This window comes from Colossoma macropomum, unplaced genomic scaffold (assembly GCF_904425465.1).
Source record: "Colossoma macropomum unplaced genomic scaffold, Colossoma_macropomum, whole genome shotgun sequence".
NCBI lineage: Eukaryota > Metazoa > Chordata > Actinopteri > Characiformes > Serrasalmidae > Colossoma > Colossoma macropomum.
The window spans coordinates 38,689,049-38,702,359 of record NW_023494802.1 but is presented as its reverse complement, the minus strand read 5'-3'; the positions used below and the strand labels follow the sequence as shown (position 1 = coordinate 38,702,359).

At 38.3% G+C, this 13,311-nt stretch overlaps 1 protein-coding gene across 1 annotated transcript; it reads left to right on the top strand.

The window, feature by feature from the left end:
• Positions 1-2,628: 2,628 nt before the first annotated feature.
• Positions 2,629-11,396, top strand: LOC118822188 (NLR family CARD domain-containing protein 3-like). The gene is made up of 9 exons (XM_036591106.1): positions 2,629-2,719; positions 3,867-3,948; positions 5,857-5,973; positions 6,468-6,519; positions 6,790-6,994; positions 7,417-9,187; positions 9,363-9,536; positions 9,648-9,824; positions 11,219-11,396. The coding sequence occupies exons 2-9, from the start codon at positions 3,893-3,895 to the stop codon at positions 11,394-11,396; spliced, it is 2,730 nt and encodes a 909-aa protein (XP_036446999.1). The 5' UTR covers positions 2,629-2,719; positions 3,867-3,892.
• Positions 11,397-13,311: the final 1,915 nt, after the last annotated feature.

The window sequence follows — 13,311 nt, the reverse complement described above, 5'->3', positions numbered from 1 at the left end:
CTGCTCCTAGGTGGGCTGACATCCACCACAGTTTGGGGATTTAGCTGTTCAAACACACCTGATTACACTTATCTAAATGACCAGGTTGGTGAGTTTTTGCAGGAAATCACCAAATTGTTCTGGACACTGACCCTCCAGGACCAGAACTGAGGACCACTAGTTTAGAGAAATTAGTTATTTTTCTAACATAAAATACACTTATCAAATACAGTGTTTGGTTGTGTTTTAGTGTGATTAAGAGAGCAAGGTCAGACTCACCTGAACACAGTGTCCAGGAAGGACGACTTGTGCTGCAAAGTATAGATAGTGTAATGGTTCAGTAGTGTGTCATTGTTTCTCTCCCAGGTTCCCAGAAAAGCTGTACAGCTCTGTCTTCAGCTCACAGCTCAAACTCCTCCAGTCTAAGAGCTGAACCTGAGTGAAAATGAACTGCTGCAGGAGCTGTTCTCTGCTGGACTGAAGAATCCACACTGTAAACTGGAGATACTGGAGTAAGATAATGTTTATTTCTGTGGATGTAGATCACACACTCTTAGGACTGTCCCTGCTTATCATTTTAATAATCAACTATCATTATTATTCGAGTGAGGCCTTTCTTGAAGGCAAAACAATGGAAATTCACTTGTGTAGGCTTTTATAGATTTCAGTACAATTTACTTAATAAAGTTGAACAAAAAAGTATTTAAGAAGTCATCAAGTATTGTTGTATGCCAAGTTTTGGCATCCATGTCCAAATGACATATTATCTTAAATTTCTAAGTGAAAAAACAAACTCTGGACCACTAACATGACATACTTCATACATAATTATTTAATTGTTGGATTTAACATATAAAAAACAAACCAAAGTGTTGCATGAGCATAAGTTAATTGGTATTTGATAAAAACCTCTTTGGCTGACTTAAAATACACGCATAGGTTCACTGGCATTTTTGAATAGTAAATATTTCTATCAATATCAATACTTCTGTCGTAGACATCGATAACCCTGGTTCCTGTCACCAGCACTGTAATGAAATCAAAATCAGTAAGTTTTAATGAGTAATTTTTTCTATGATAATACATTTTCACTTGAAAATACAGTTAATAAAATGTTTTTCACCAGTGGTTTAGAGACAAATCACTTCAGTCCAGGCAAAACACTGTACTTCCTCTTCAAGAAACTGAACCAGTCCAAACCAGTTTAAGTGAAAGTGAAACCCTGCAGCTCCAATTTGGGAAGAGAGGAACAGAAAGTACTTTAGAAGAGAAACATGTTGAGTATGTAAATGTGCACTGCAGATTATGACTGATATGAATCTGCAGTAGATAAAGAGAATAAAGATCAGTTCAGTAGGTTTGTACTGAAGTCTTAACTAACAGAATTGACTTTCTGACCTGGTGACTTGAATATTCCTCTGTTAGTGAACAGCCTGATGAGGCAGGGCTGAATCTGAGACAGTGATATTGGAGTGTATATAATAATAATTTCTTCTATTAGCCTTGGCTATATACCAAAAACTCTTGAATTAGCAGAAATTAAACTTCTGATTAAGAAACCTAATCTTGATCCTTGCGCACTACCAAATTATAGACTTATCTCAAATTTTCCCTTTATAACAAAGATTTTGAAGAAAACTGTCTTCTGGGTTAATAAATAATATATTAATAATTAAGTATAAGCTCCTTACTTCATTTTAAAGTAAAAGATTATATGTCTGTCATAAAGTGATGTAAGAATGTTAATTATTGAATAATACCTCTACAAACCTGATTAGTTAATGATTAGTTTTTTGAAGTATGAGGTAATAGATGTCAAACTATTATAAGGAATAGTTTATAAATTATAAATTGCTCATATTTTAACAATTTTAAATTTAGCACCTATTTACTCATAGCTTGCAATACAAATCTATAAACTTTAACTCTAAATAGTTTCAGCTTATTTTATACACTGAAACAAGGTCTAAACTAAAGAATTCCTTTTTGATGCACATTCCTTAAGAAGTTTTCACTTACAAGTTGCCTTAATATTTAGCCATAACATAGGCACCATGTCACTTTATTAGTACACCGGAGGATAGACTCTTGACTGGATATTTTTGGGTGGTGGACAATCCACTCTTTGCCTAGTTGTGGCACTGTGGTACGTAGAATCCCATTAACACAGCTGTGTCTGAGACAATTGCACCAGCACCTCACAGGACCATGTCAATTTCACTGCTGATCTGAGAGCACACTGCTGTACACGAGCTGTCAATTATAAACATTTGTTCCTTTTCAAATTCAAATTAAATTTTGCTTTCTTTGAAAAATATGAATGCATGTGTTCCCAAATTTCATTTATAAACATTTGTTAATTTTCAAATTCTAATGGGCTAATTTTTTCACAGCTAATAATTTTACCAGGTAATGGTACATTAAAAAAAATATGATAAAGTGTTACTGTCCATATTCATCATTACCCCTTTTTTGCCAGCTGAATTCAAGTTTTATCAGCTGGCGATAAATCACATGTCTGAGGTTACCCTTAATTTTCTGTCAGCAGTTTAAAGGGAACTTCCTTGTTGTTACTTCAAACACAAGTTTCTGAGTTTGCAAGGAGTGTTTAAAGGATCCATTATGCTGCACCTCCTGCTTGGGAAACTGATCAAGTCCAAACTGGTTTTAATGAAAGTAAAATTCAGCAGCTTTGTTTTGTGAAGAGAGGAACATAAAGCACATCAAGGAGAGGAACATGGTGAGTATGTTTCTCTGAGCCGTAGTTTCTGAATGATATAAATCTGCACTTCACAATAGAAAAAATGTAAAAACAAATCAAGGAAAAGGTGTTAGAATCCAAGAAAATTATATGTAGTGATATTTCTACTTAATAAGATTTCTTACATTAAAAGAAAAGGCCTTGTGTTTTATTAATTGTAAATATCATAATCTTAACACCAATACATATCTGATGTCTTTAATCTGATGTCATGTTATCTAAAATTAGCAACAATTGACATATTAGTTCTGTTTCAGGCGTTTCCTTGAAATGCTAATGTTTGACCAGCTCCAAGCTCAATAGTGGAAATACTGCTTTTAAATAAACAAAAGTGTCTTTAAAATGGTCTCAAACTGTTATTGTAATGCTTCAAATAACTTACGCTCCTCATAATACTCTAAATGAGGCATTAAATATTCCGAAAGTGCATATGATACAAACTGCTTTATTAACTCTAAAGTGATGAACACACTGGCATTAAGTAGGAGAGAAGCAAAAAATGAGGGTTGGGTACTAACAAACAGACTGCATTGGGGTTGAATATTTGATGTTAATTAGCAAGCTTGTAAAATTTTAATATTTCCACAAAAAAAAAAACGATACAATTTAAACACAACTTTAATAATGTAGTGTTTCTGGAATGTTTTTCAGATCCAGTGTCCTGTCCAACTATATTCTTAAATAGTAAATGTAGTTCTTATATCATAATTCTTAGAATAAGGCTGTTTGAAATTCATTCTTTATAGTACAGAGCTTTGAAATGATATCGTTCCCTCAAAAAATTGTCATGTGAAAAATCTATGTAATTACCTAATTTGTCTAACTAAAATAATCATAGACAAAGTTTCTAAATGCTAGCTGACTAATGTATATTTGCAAATCTAGTCTAGTCTGTTGACATAATCTATTGTTTATTTTCTAGATTTTATTTAAGATTTCTTTTTTGCTGTGTAGAGCAGTTTGGTAAGTTTCTACAAAACTAACAGAATTGACTTTCTGACCTGATGACTTGAATATTCCTCTGTTAGTGAACAGTCTGATGAGGCAGGGCTGAATCTGAGACAGTGATATTAGAGTGGAGTAACTGTGTGTCCTGCTCTGTTTCTCTGTGTGTGTCTGTTTGCAGAGATCCAGCTGTGACCTGTAGGTGACATGAGCTCCAAAATGAGTTCCTCTGGAGAAGAACAGCACACAGAGAAAGACCTGAGGTGAGAGAATAGTGTGATGCTGTGAACACAGATGTGAGCTGATAAAGTGTTTTCAGTTAATAAGGTAGCTCTGTCATCAGAGAAGTGGGCTTTGGATCAAGAACTTCAATCCCAGCTGATGATCACTGATATATATATAGACACTGGCCTTTATTCATCAAAGTTGTGTAGAAATTTGATCAGATTTAAGAGCCTTGAATGATGTATGATCTGTTCCATGTCTGATTCACGAAATTTTGTATGAAATAAACGGTGATTTGAGCTCAGTTAATGAAACATCTTTAGCTGTGTGAATACATTATCATTTGCAGAAGGTACAACCTGATTTGCCCTAATATACATAAAACTTCCATTAGACATGCTTTAATTTATGCAGGTGAAGTGCTAGTAAGCCAATAAAAGACAAACATTAAATAGGTTATGTATGTGGTAAAAAATGTTAAGACCAAAATCAGGCTGAAAACAAATTGCTTTCCAACTTCATCCACACATCAGAAAGAAGAGGTCTTACCTTAAGTTAAGCTCTAAAATAAGTTTTTCATGTTATAAAAGCAGTCTTCAAAAGACTGGAGGTGGTCCAAGCACACCAAACCTGAGTCCTTGAGAGCAGAGATTAATGCATTTTATTTCTTAGAGTTTATAGAAAAACTCTAAGAAATGCATATCTGTCTCTTTAGGTATACTCAAATAAGGCAGTACAGTTAACCTGCTACAATGAAAACTAGGAATTAGATTTTTTGACTTATATTTACAACAAATGGGGTTCTAGATTATTACAGCTTCTTGAGATACAACCCTAATCTAGCATTAATGGGAAAAGCATAGAATAGCTTTACAGTTACACAGCTATGCTGTGAGACTGATAGGCTTGGCTGCTAGCATGGCTTTGTTCGGTTTTCAAGGATTTGCAGAAATAGTCCCAGTGCACCTTTTCAGATCCAGAGGTTTGCATGTCTTGTCTCATTTTCTGATGAGAAAGTTTCTGATTGAGTTCAGAGTAGGATCAATCAGAGAGTTTGAGCCAGAGGCCAAATATCCTGTCAGAGGTAACCTTGAGGTGCTGTGGCTAAAAGTTTTAGGTGTTGGAGACACATCAAATAATTGTCACCTCCACTTCACATCCTCAATGCTGATAAGTTCTCCTTCTACATAGGAGGTGCTTGTGGTGATTCATCAGTCTTACCCCACCCACCAGGCTGGTCCTGAGATAACTGAGCATAAAGTTAATTTCACATCCAAATTATGCAATATGTCTGTCAAACAACTTTTAAAATGATCTCAATATTTCAGACATGATATTACAAGATTGTATTTCACATACATGTTTGAGGGAAAATAATATATTACAGTTAATTAATGGAAACTTGTGTGAAATTATGTTTTTCCATTAAATGCCATGTGTATTTAAATGCTTGATCGTGAGTTTCGCAGGTCGCGAGAGAAGTAACACACTCCTGAAAAGGGTCCTCTTATAAGTGGTACCCTGTGCAGTAACATTGTATTTTGGCTTTGTTCTTGAAGATAGAAGTACAAACACTATCTTCCCCATTACCACAGTTAGCCTGGTCATGGTCTATACAACTTTTGACCATATATTGTTTTGCAAAATAGTTGGAACATCGGAAAAAAGCATCCATAAAACAGGCTGTGGAAGACCATGAGTACAATAATTTTTTAACATTTGGAAAACATGCTAATTATGAATGATTAATAGTGAAAAACATTCAAACAATTGAAAAAAATAGTTATTTAAACAAGCTGTGGCTGGTTGTTACTATGCATTTTATGCAGTTTACACTTCTTGTTTACTGGGTCCTTCTAATTTGTCTAAAGCAAGACCTAAAAATATACAATAGACTTTTGTTTTCAGCATGTATGCTTTGAACAGCATTGTTTCTTGCATTTTAGTGTGACTCAGGGAGACAGTTCAGACTCACCAGAACCCAGCTATGTGTCTATGAGGAGTGACCAGTCAGTGGACGCTCCATATAACTTCAGAGAGGAAGAAAGATCTCCTGCTGAGAGGTAAGGATAGTGTGATAGATTGGGATGGTGCTTCGCACTCCCAGTCTCGCCTGATCAAACTCACTCAGCTCATTATGAAGCCCTTCATGCATCAGGAGCAGGTAAGGATTAAACTGTGACCTACATCCAGTCTGAATTCTCTGATGGTCTATACCTGGAACTGAGTGTAATGTAGAGAATATAACAGTAATGTGGAGATTTATATCTGGAACTGAGCGTAATGTAGAGAATATAACAGTAATGTGGAGATTTATACCTGGAACTGAGTGTAATGTAGAGAATATAACAGTAATGTGGAGATTTATACCTGGAACTGAGTGTAATGTAGAGAATATAACAGTAATGTGGAGATTTATACCTGGAACTGAATGTAATGTAGAGAATATAACAGTAATGTAGAGATTTATACCTGGAACTGAGATAACTGTCAAAAATTAAAATAAAAAAATTCATCTCTCTGTATTGTTTTTTTCTGTGTATTCCCCAATTAACAGTATCCAAAAGGACAAAATGACTAAAATAAATGATCTGGAGTCTATATTTAAGGTGAGTATGTACAAATACATTTCATGATTGATATATCAGTTGTATATTCTTTTGTCTGTGTAGGATGATCATGATAAATTTAAGTTTAATTCACTATTATCAGGGTTTTAGTTAATGAGACTGATTTTTAGTTGAGTCTGTGATAATGGGCAGTAGTTGTCCATCGTATAATAAAATGCTACAATTACTATTTTGATCCTTTTTTCTATTTTTAAATCTATTTGTCAGATAAAGGTGTTTTATCTATTTCATCTGTTTATTGCTAATCAGGATGTGGAGCACAAAATAATCTCTCTGGTGAAAAAAGAGCTGAAGAGGTTCAAGAAACTGCTGAGTGCAGATTACCCAGCATGCTCTGAGAGAGAGGTGGACGATGAAGAGGATCAGCGCAGTTCCAGAGAGGGGGCGCTGAAGATCACACTGAACATGCTGAGGAACATGAAGCAGACAGACCTCGCTAACACACTACAGAGCAGTAAGAGCTGTGGGCGGGGCTTTATTACATCACTGTAACTTTAGAGGAAGAACACTGATCCACACTTAGCACACTTCTCAGAGTAAGAGACCTGATCTAGGCGCAGCTTTTACCCTTCATATACTAATGAAGTCAGTTATATGGATAGAAGGAAGTGATATTATATCAGCACTCTGACCTTAAATACAAATCAAAGAAAGATGGTCACTCTGTTCTGATCAGTGACTGATGGTGATGTTCATAGAACTTTTTTTTTGAATATTTTATTTTATATTCTTAATGTTATGTTTTATTTTTTAATACATTTTCATATTGTTGATGTTCAGATTTACATCCTATACTCATCGGCATTTTACAAATAATATTAAATTTGACTGTGGTGATGAAAATATTTATCATCATATTCTTTTTCTGTTCATTAGAGTTGGTCTTTATGTATCATGAAGAACTAAAATCCAAACTCATGGAGAAATGTAACAAAATTAATGAAGGAATTTCGCAGCATGGAGCACTAATCCTTCTGAAGGAAATATATACCAAGCTCTACATCACAGAGGGAGAGAGTGGAGAGATCAATAATGAACATGAGGTCAGACAGATTGAGACAGCATCCAGGAGACCAGCAACACAGGAGAAACCCATCAAATGCAATGACCTCTTTAAAGACAAATCCATCAGAACTGTGCTGACTAAAGGAGTCGCTGGAATTGGAAAAACTGTCTCTGTGCAGAAGTTTATTCTGGACTGGGCTGAAGGAAAAGCAAATCAGGACGTCCACTTCATATTTCCACTTCCTTTTAGGGAGCTGAACTTGATGAAGGAGAAGAAGCTCAGTCTGATGGAGCTTCTTCATCAATTTTTCCCTGAAATAAAACAAATAGAATCAATAGACAGTAATGCCCATAGAGTCATGTTCATCTTTGATGGTCTGGATGAGTGTCGACTTCCTCTAGATTTCCAGAACAATGAGAGCTTGTGGGATGTAACACATTCAGCCTCAGTGGATGTGCTGCTGACAAACCTCATCAAGGGGAATCTGCTTTCCTCTGCTCTCCTCTGGATAACCTCTCGACCAGTAGCAGCCCATCAGATCCCTCGTGGGTGTGTTGACCTGGTAACAGAGGTACGAGGGTTCAGTGACCCTCAGAAAGAGGAGTACTTCAGGAAGAGAATCAGTGACCAGAGCCTGGCCAATAAAATCATCTCACACATGAAGTCCTCAAGAAGCCTCTACATCATGTGCCACATCCCAGTCTTCTGTTGGATTGCAGCCACTGTTCTAGAGAGAGTGTTGGGTGAAGCAGAGAGTGGAGAGATCCCCAAGACTCTGACTCAAATGTTCTCACACTTCCTGATCTTTCAGATCAAACACAAGGACCAAAAGTACCATGGAAAATGTGACACTGATCCTCGGCAGACTAGAGAGAGGATTCTGGCACTGGGAAAACTGGCTTTCCAACAGCTGGAGAAAGGCAATCTGATCTTCTATGAGGAAGACCTGAGAGAGTGTGGCATTGATGTCAGAGAAGTGTCAGTGTACTCAGGAGTTTGTACCCAGATTTTCAGAGAGGAATTTTGGATGTACCTGGGGAAGGTGTTCAGCTTTGTGCACCTGAGTGTTCAGGAGTTTCTGGCTGCCTTTTACGCATTTCTCTCCTTCATTGGGAGAGATGAAACAAATCAGCTGACCACTGACCTCTCTGGTATTTTCAAAGAGTCCAACTTGTCAGAATTCCTCAAGTGTGCAGTGGACAAGGCCTTACAGAGTGAGAATGGACACCTGGACCTTTTCCTCCGCTTCCTTCTGGGTCTCTCACTGGAGTCCAATCAGACTCTCTTACGAGGCCTACTGACCCAGACAGGAAGCAGCTCTCACAGCAAAGAGGAAACAGTCCAGTACATCAAGGAGAAGATCAGGGAGAATCCTTCTCCAGAGAAATCCATCAATCTGTTCCACTGTCTGAATGAACTGAATGATCATTCTCTACTGCAAGAAGTCCAAACATACCTGAGTAAGAAAGATTACAGTCGTCTCCGTGGACTCAGTCTGTCTCCTGCCCAGTGGTCAGCTTTGGTGTTTGTGTTGCTGAGCTCAGAAGAAAACCTGGACGATTTTGACTTGCGTAAATATGACAGATCTGAGGAATGTCTTTTAAGATTACTGCCAGTCATCAAAGCATCCAGAAGAGCTATGTGAGTATTTTCAGTCATGAATGTGTTACTGTATTATTTCTTATTTACTGCACCGATTAAGAAATGCTTTTCATTAGTTACTCCAATCAGTAACTTCTATTAAACCATTAGTGGTTCAATAGACTAGAATGTATGTGTGTGATATTGTTCTAATTGATCATCATTTCTCTCCCAGATTGTGTAATTGTAATCTCACAGAGAGAAGCTGTGCAGCTCTGTCCTCAGCTATCACCTCAAATTCCTGTCTAAAAGAATTAAACCTCACTAATAATGACCTGCTGCAGGATTCAGGGGTGGAGCTGCTCTCTGCTGGATTGAAGAGTCCTCACTGTAAACTGGAGAGACTGAAGTGAGATTATGAGGTTACTTCTCACTGTGGGGGGGTTGATGGTGGTGGTGGTGGTGGTGGTGGTGTGTGTGTGTGTGATATTGTTTTGATGTATTGTCATTTCTCTTCCAGGCTGTGTGACTGTAATCTCACAGAGAAAAGCTGTGCAGCTCTGGCCTCAGCTCTCAGCTCAAAATATTCAAGTCTGAGAGAACTGAACCTGAGTTACAATGAACTGCTGCAGGATTCAGGAGTGAAGCTGCTCTCTGCTGGACTGGAGAATCCACACTGTCAGCTAGAGATATTGGGGTGAGATCATCACTTTTACACTGTGTGCAGCTGGACTTTGTTTCGGTGGAGGAGAGGGTTGCCTCAATGTGAATTAAAATCACAGAGAGGAAAACTCTGACTGTTGTGTGTGATTAAGCACCAAACAACAGGTTGGAGTATCTGGCCTTCTTGGAGCAAGTTGGCGGGGTTCTGGAAAGGGCTCTGCCTACAGACTCTATAGTCTTGCTGGGAGACTTCAATGCACATATTGGCAATGATTGGGAGACCTGGTGGGAAGAACTGCCTGCCTGATCTAATCTCGAATGGTGAATTCTTATTGGGTTTCTGTGCTAGGCATGGATTATTCATAATGAAAACCAAGTTCAAACACAAGGGTGTTCATAAGTGCACATGGTTCCAGAGCTCCTTGGGTCAGAGGTCAATGATCGACTTTTTTGTCGTTTCATCTGGCTTGGGAACATTCAGGTGAAGAGAGCTGCTAAACTGTCAGCCAATCATCATCTGGTGGTAAGTTGGATCAGATGGCAGGGAAGACTGATGGTCAGACCTGGTAGGCCCAAGCGAATAGTGAGGGTGTGCTGGGAACAACTGTCAGAGGCCCCTGTTCAGACTGATTTTAACTTCCTCCTCTGGGAGAGCTTTTCTCATGTTCCAGAGAAGGTAGGGGACACTGAATCTGAATGGATCCTGTTCAAAACCTCCATTCTGGAAGCTGCCAGGTGTAGCTGTGGTCTGTTGAGGTGGTTCGGGCATCTAATCCGGATGCAGCCAGGATGTCTCCCGGTGGGGGTGTACCAGGCACCGTCTACTGGGACAAGACCCCAGGGTCGTCCTAGGACCTGCTGGAGGAAGTATACCTCCAATTTTATTTTACCATAAGACACACATTCCTACTAGCCAAAGATGATCCTGTAAATGGAATATGGCATCTTCAGCATGAACAGCTCCTTCATTTTTGAATCATGTGCACAAAGTAACTCTCTCAAGAACAATGAAAACTTGACTGTAAAAACATGCCACATAATCATTTTTCCTTTGCTAGCCATGCTGTATTGCACAAGCAGCCATGCACAAAACTAGGGTAGATTTTTTGATGCTTCTCTTTAGAATATATGCATAATACACTTCTGTGGCGTTTTCACTCTAAAAGCTGCACCAAACAAAAGCATCACAGAAACATTTCACTTCACTGACTGTAATCTAAACATCTGTTTTTCTAGTATTGGTTTATGTTCACAAATAAGCTATTGCTGTAATTTCCCATTAATAGTACTAGGTTTCTAAATTGCTGAGTCAGCTTCATCAGAATTCCAAAAGTAGTTTATTCTCACAATGAATTCCTCACAATGTGTGAAACTGGTGTGTGTGTATTGATCTGTAAGTGTGAGGAGTTTTTCTCTTTCTCTGTGCAGGCTGTCTAACTGCAGTATTACAGATGAAGGCTTTGCTGTTCTGGCTTCAGCTCTAAAATCAAACCCCTCCTCTTGCCTGAGAGAGCTGAACCTGTACAATAATAAACCAGGAGAGTCAGGAGTGAAGCTGCTCTCTGATCTACTGGAGGATCCACACTGTAAACTGGAGAAACTATAGTAAGTTACTGGCCTAATGACTCTACACCCACCTAACAACCAATATTCAGGAACTTTCTATTTGTGTACCAATGGATAAAAGCTATCAACAAGATCAAGACAATAGAGAAAATGAAAAATTTGGGAGGAGTACCATGGACTGTTTAACGTGACAGAATGAGCCAGATGCTCGCAGATAAAAAGGAAAAAAAGGCTTCAATGTTAGAATCGTTATCCAAAAACATGATCATAATTTGTGGACGTAATTTAGTCAACAGTTATCCACTAATCATGCCTTTGTGGGGATGGTCAAAAACAATTCAGAATTCCTTCAAAACTGAGGAAACTGTTGGGGCTTGCTTATGGTTCAGCAGTACTCCAGGTTTGACGGTGGTTGGCTAGACCCACACTCGCCATGAGTTGTACCAGCTGGGCTTGTTGCTGTTGTGCCAACGACTCGAGTGAATGAGTAACTCCTGCTAATACCTGCTGATGACAGCCCAATAAGTGGCCCAGCTCAATGAGAGATTTCTGAAAAGCCTCCAGATCCACCGTCTGCATTAGTGGTGAGGTATTCTGTAATGTCACAGATAAAAAAGGAAAAAAAGGCTTTACTGTTAGAATCATTAGGCAAAATCGTGGTAAGTATACATGCACAGGTTACATCTTAAAAAAAGACTAAAAATACAAAAACACAAAACATAACACCAGGCAAACAGTCCAAAATACGGGTCAGGCAAAAAGGCAAAGTCAGTTTACAGAATGTCAGTCAGAACTGGGAGATCACAACACAGGTATGAACCACTCAGTAGTTCTAGGAAAGAAGCAGTACCTCGCAAGGAGCTGAACTAAAAGCCCAGGCCTTATACTAAAGGACAACAGGTGAAATAAATAAGTATTCAGGAGACAGGAGCAGTGATTGGAGCATGATAGGTGGGTCAGGAGTCATGTGATCCCCCAGAGGGTTCTGGGAGAGGAAGTCTATGGAGGCCTCTGAGCTAGAGGGATGCGTGACAAACTGCAAGCGCACATTGCAGCATCATGGAACATTCTGTGCTGCATTTTCTCACATTATTCCTCTGATCTTGAAAGTGAAATTGTGATTAATTTTATGGCAAAAATTCTTTCTGCAGTTCTTCAAGGCTTTATCTAAAACTAGCTGATGCTGCCATTGTTGATGAAAGCTTTCCAACAACATGCTATTGAGACACTAAAGCAAATTTATGGCTGATTTTAGAAAGTAGAGAAAATTGAATGCAAAATTGTCAATCACCAGTTCTTTTGTAAATCAAGTGGCATACATACTCAGCCACACTTTTAATATCTCTCCCCTTTTTATGAGCAGTTCTCCTATGTTTTCCATGTTGCTTCTTCAAATGTATTTGCATACTGGAAAGAAGCATATTCTGCATTTTTCACTGCACATCTCATATACCTTAGGGTCGCATATCAGTGTGACACAAAAAGTGAAAGGTGCATAACACAAAAGGCAAAGCTTGCATTATGGTGTTGAATCCTGTACAGTATTTATATTTGTGTGCCAGTTAGAGGAAAGAGACAGATGGATATACGTTTTTTATTAGGATCACTCTAGCAGTTATGATCACAGTTTATATTGGGGGTTGAAGAACAGGCAAAATTGGTGTTAGGCAAATCCAAATCAAATCAAACAACAAGTCACTTTCGTTGGGAATCTTCTTCTGTGCTGCTAAATGAGAGTTCAGGAGACCCAGGGTTGCAGAAATGATGTCTTTATTCAAAGAGAGCACTCTGTCCATCTACAGAAAACCCCATCTGAACAACAGGTCTGCATGCAGGGTTTTAAAATATTTGCCCTGTAGCTGTTGGATGTGCATCTGTTATGTTTTATATCACGGCAATAACTATTCTATTGTAATGCAGACAAGTGACTGTTTGTGCATGTACTAAGGACAGTA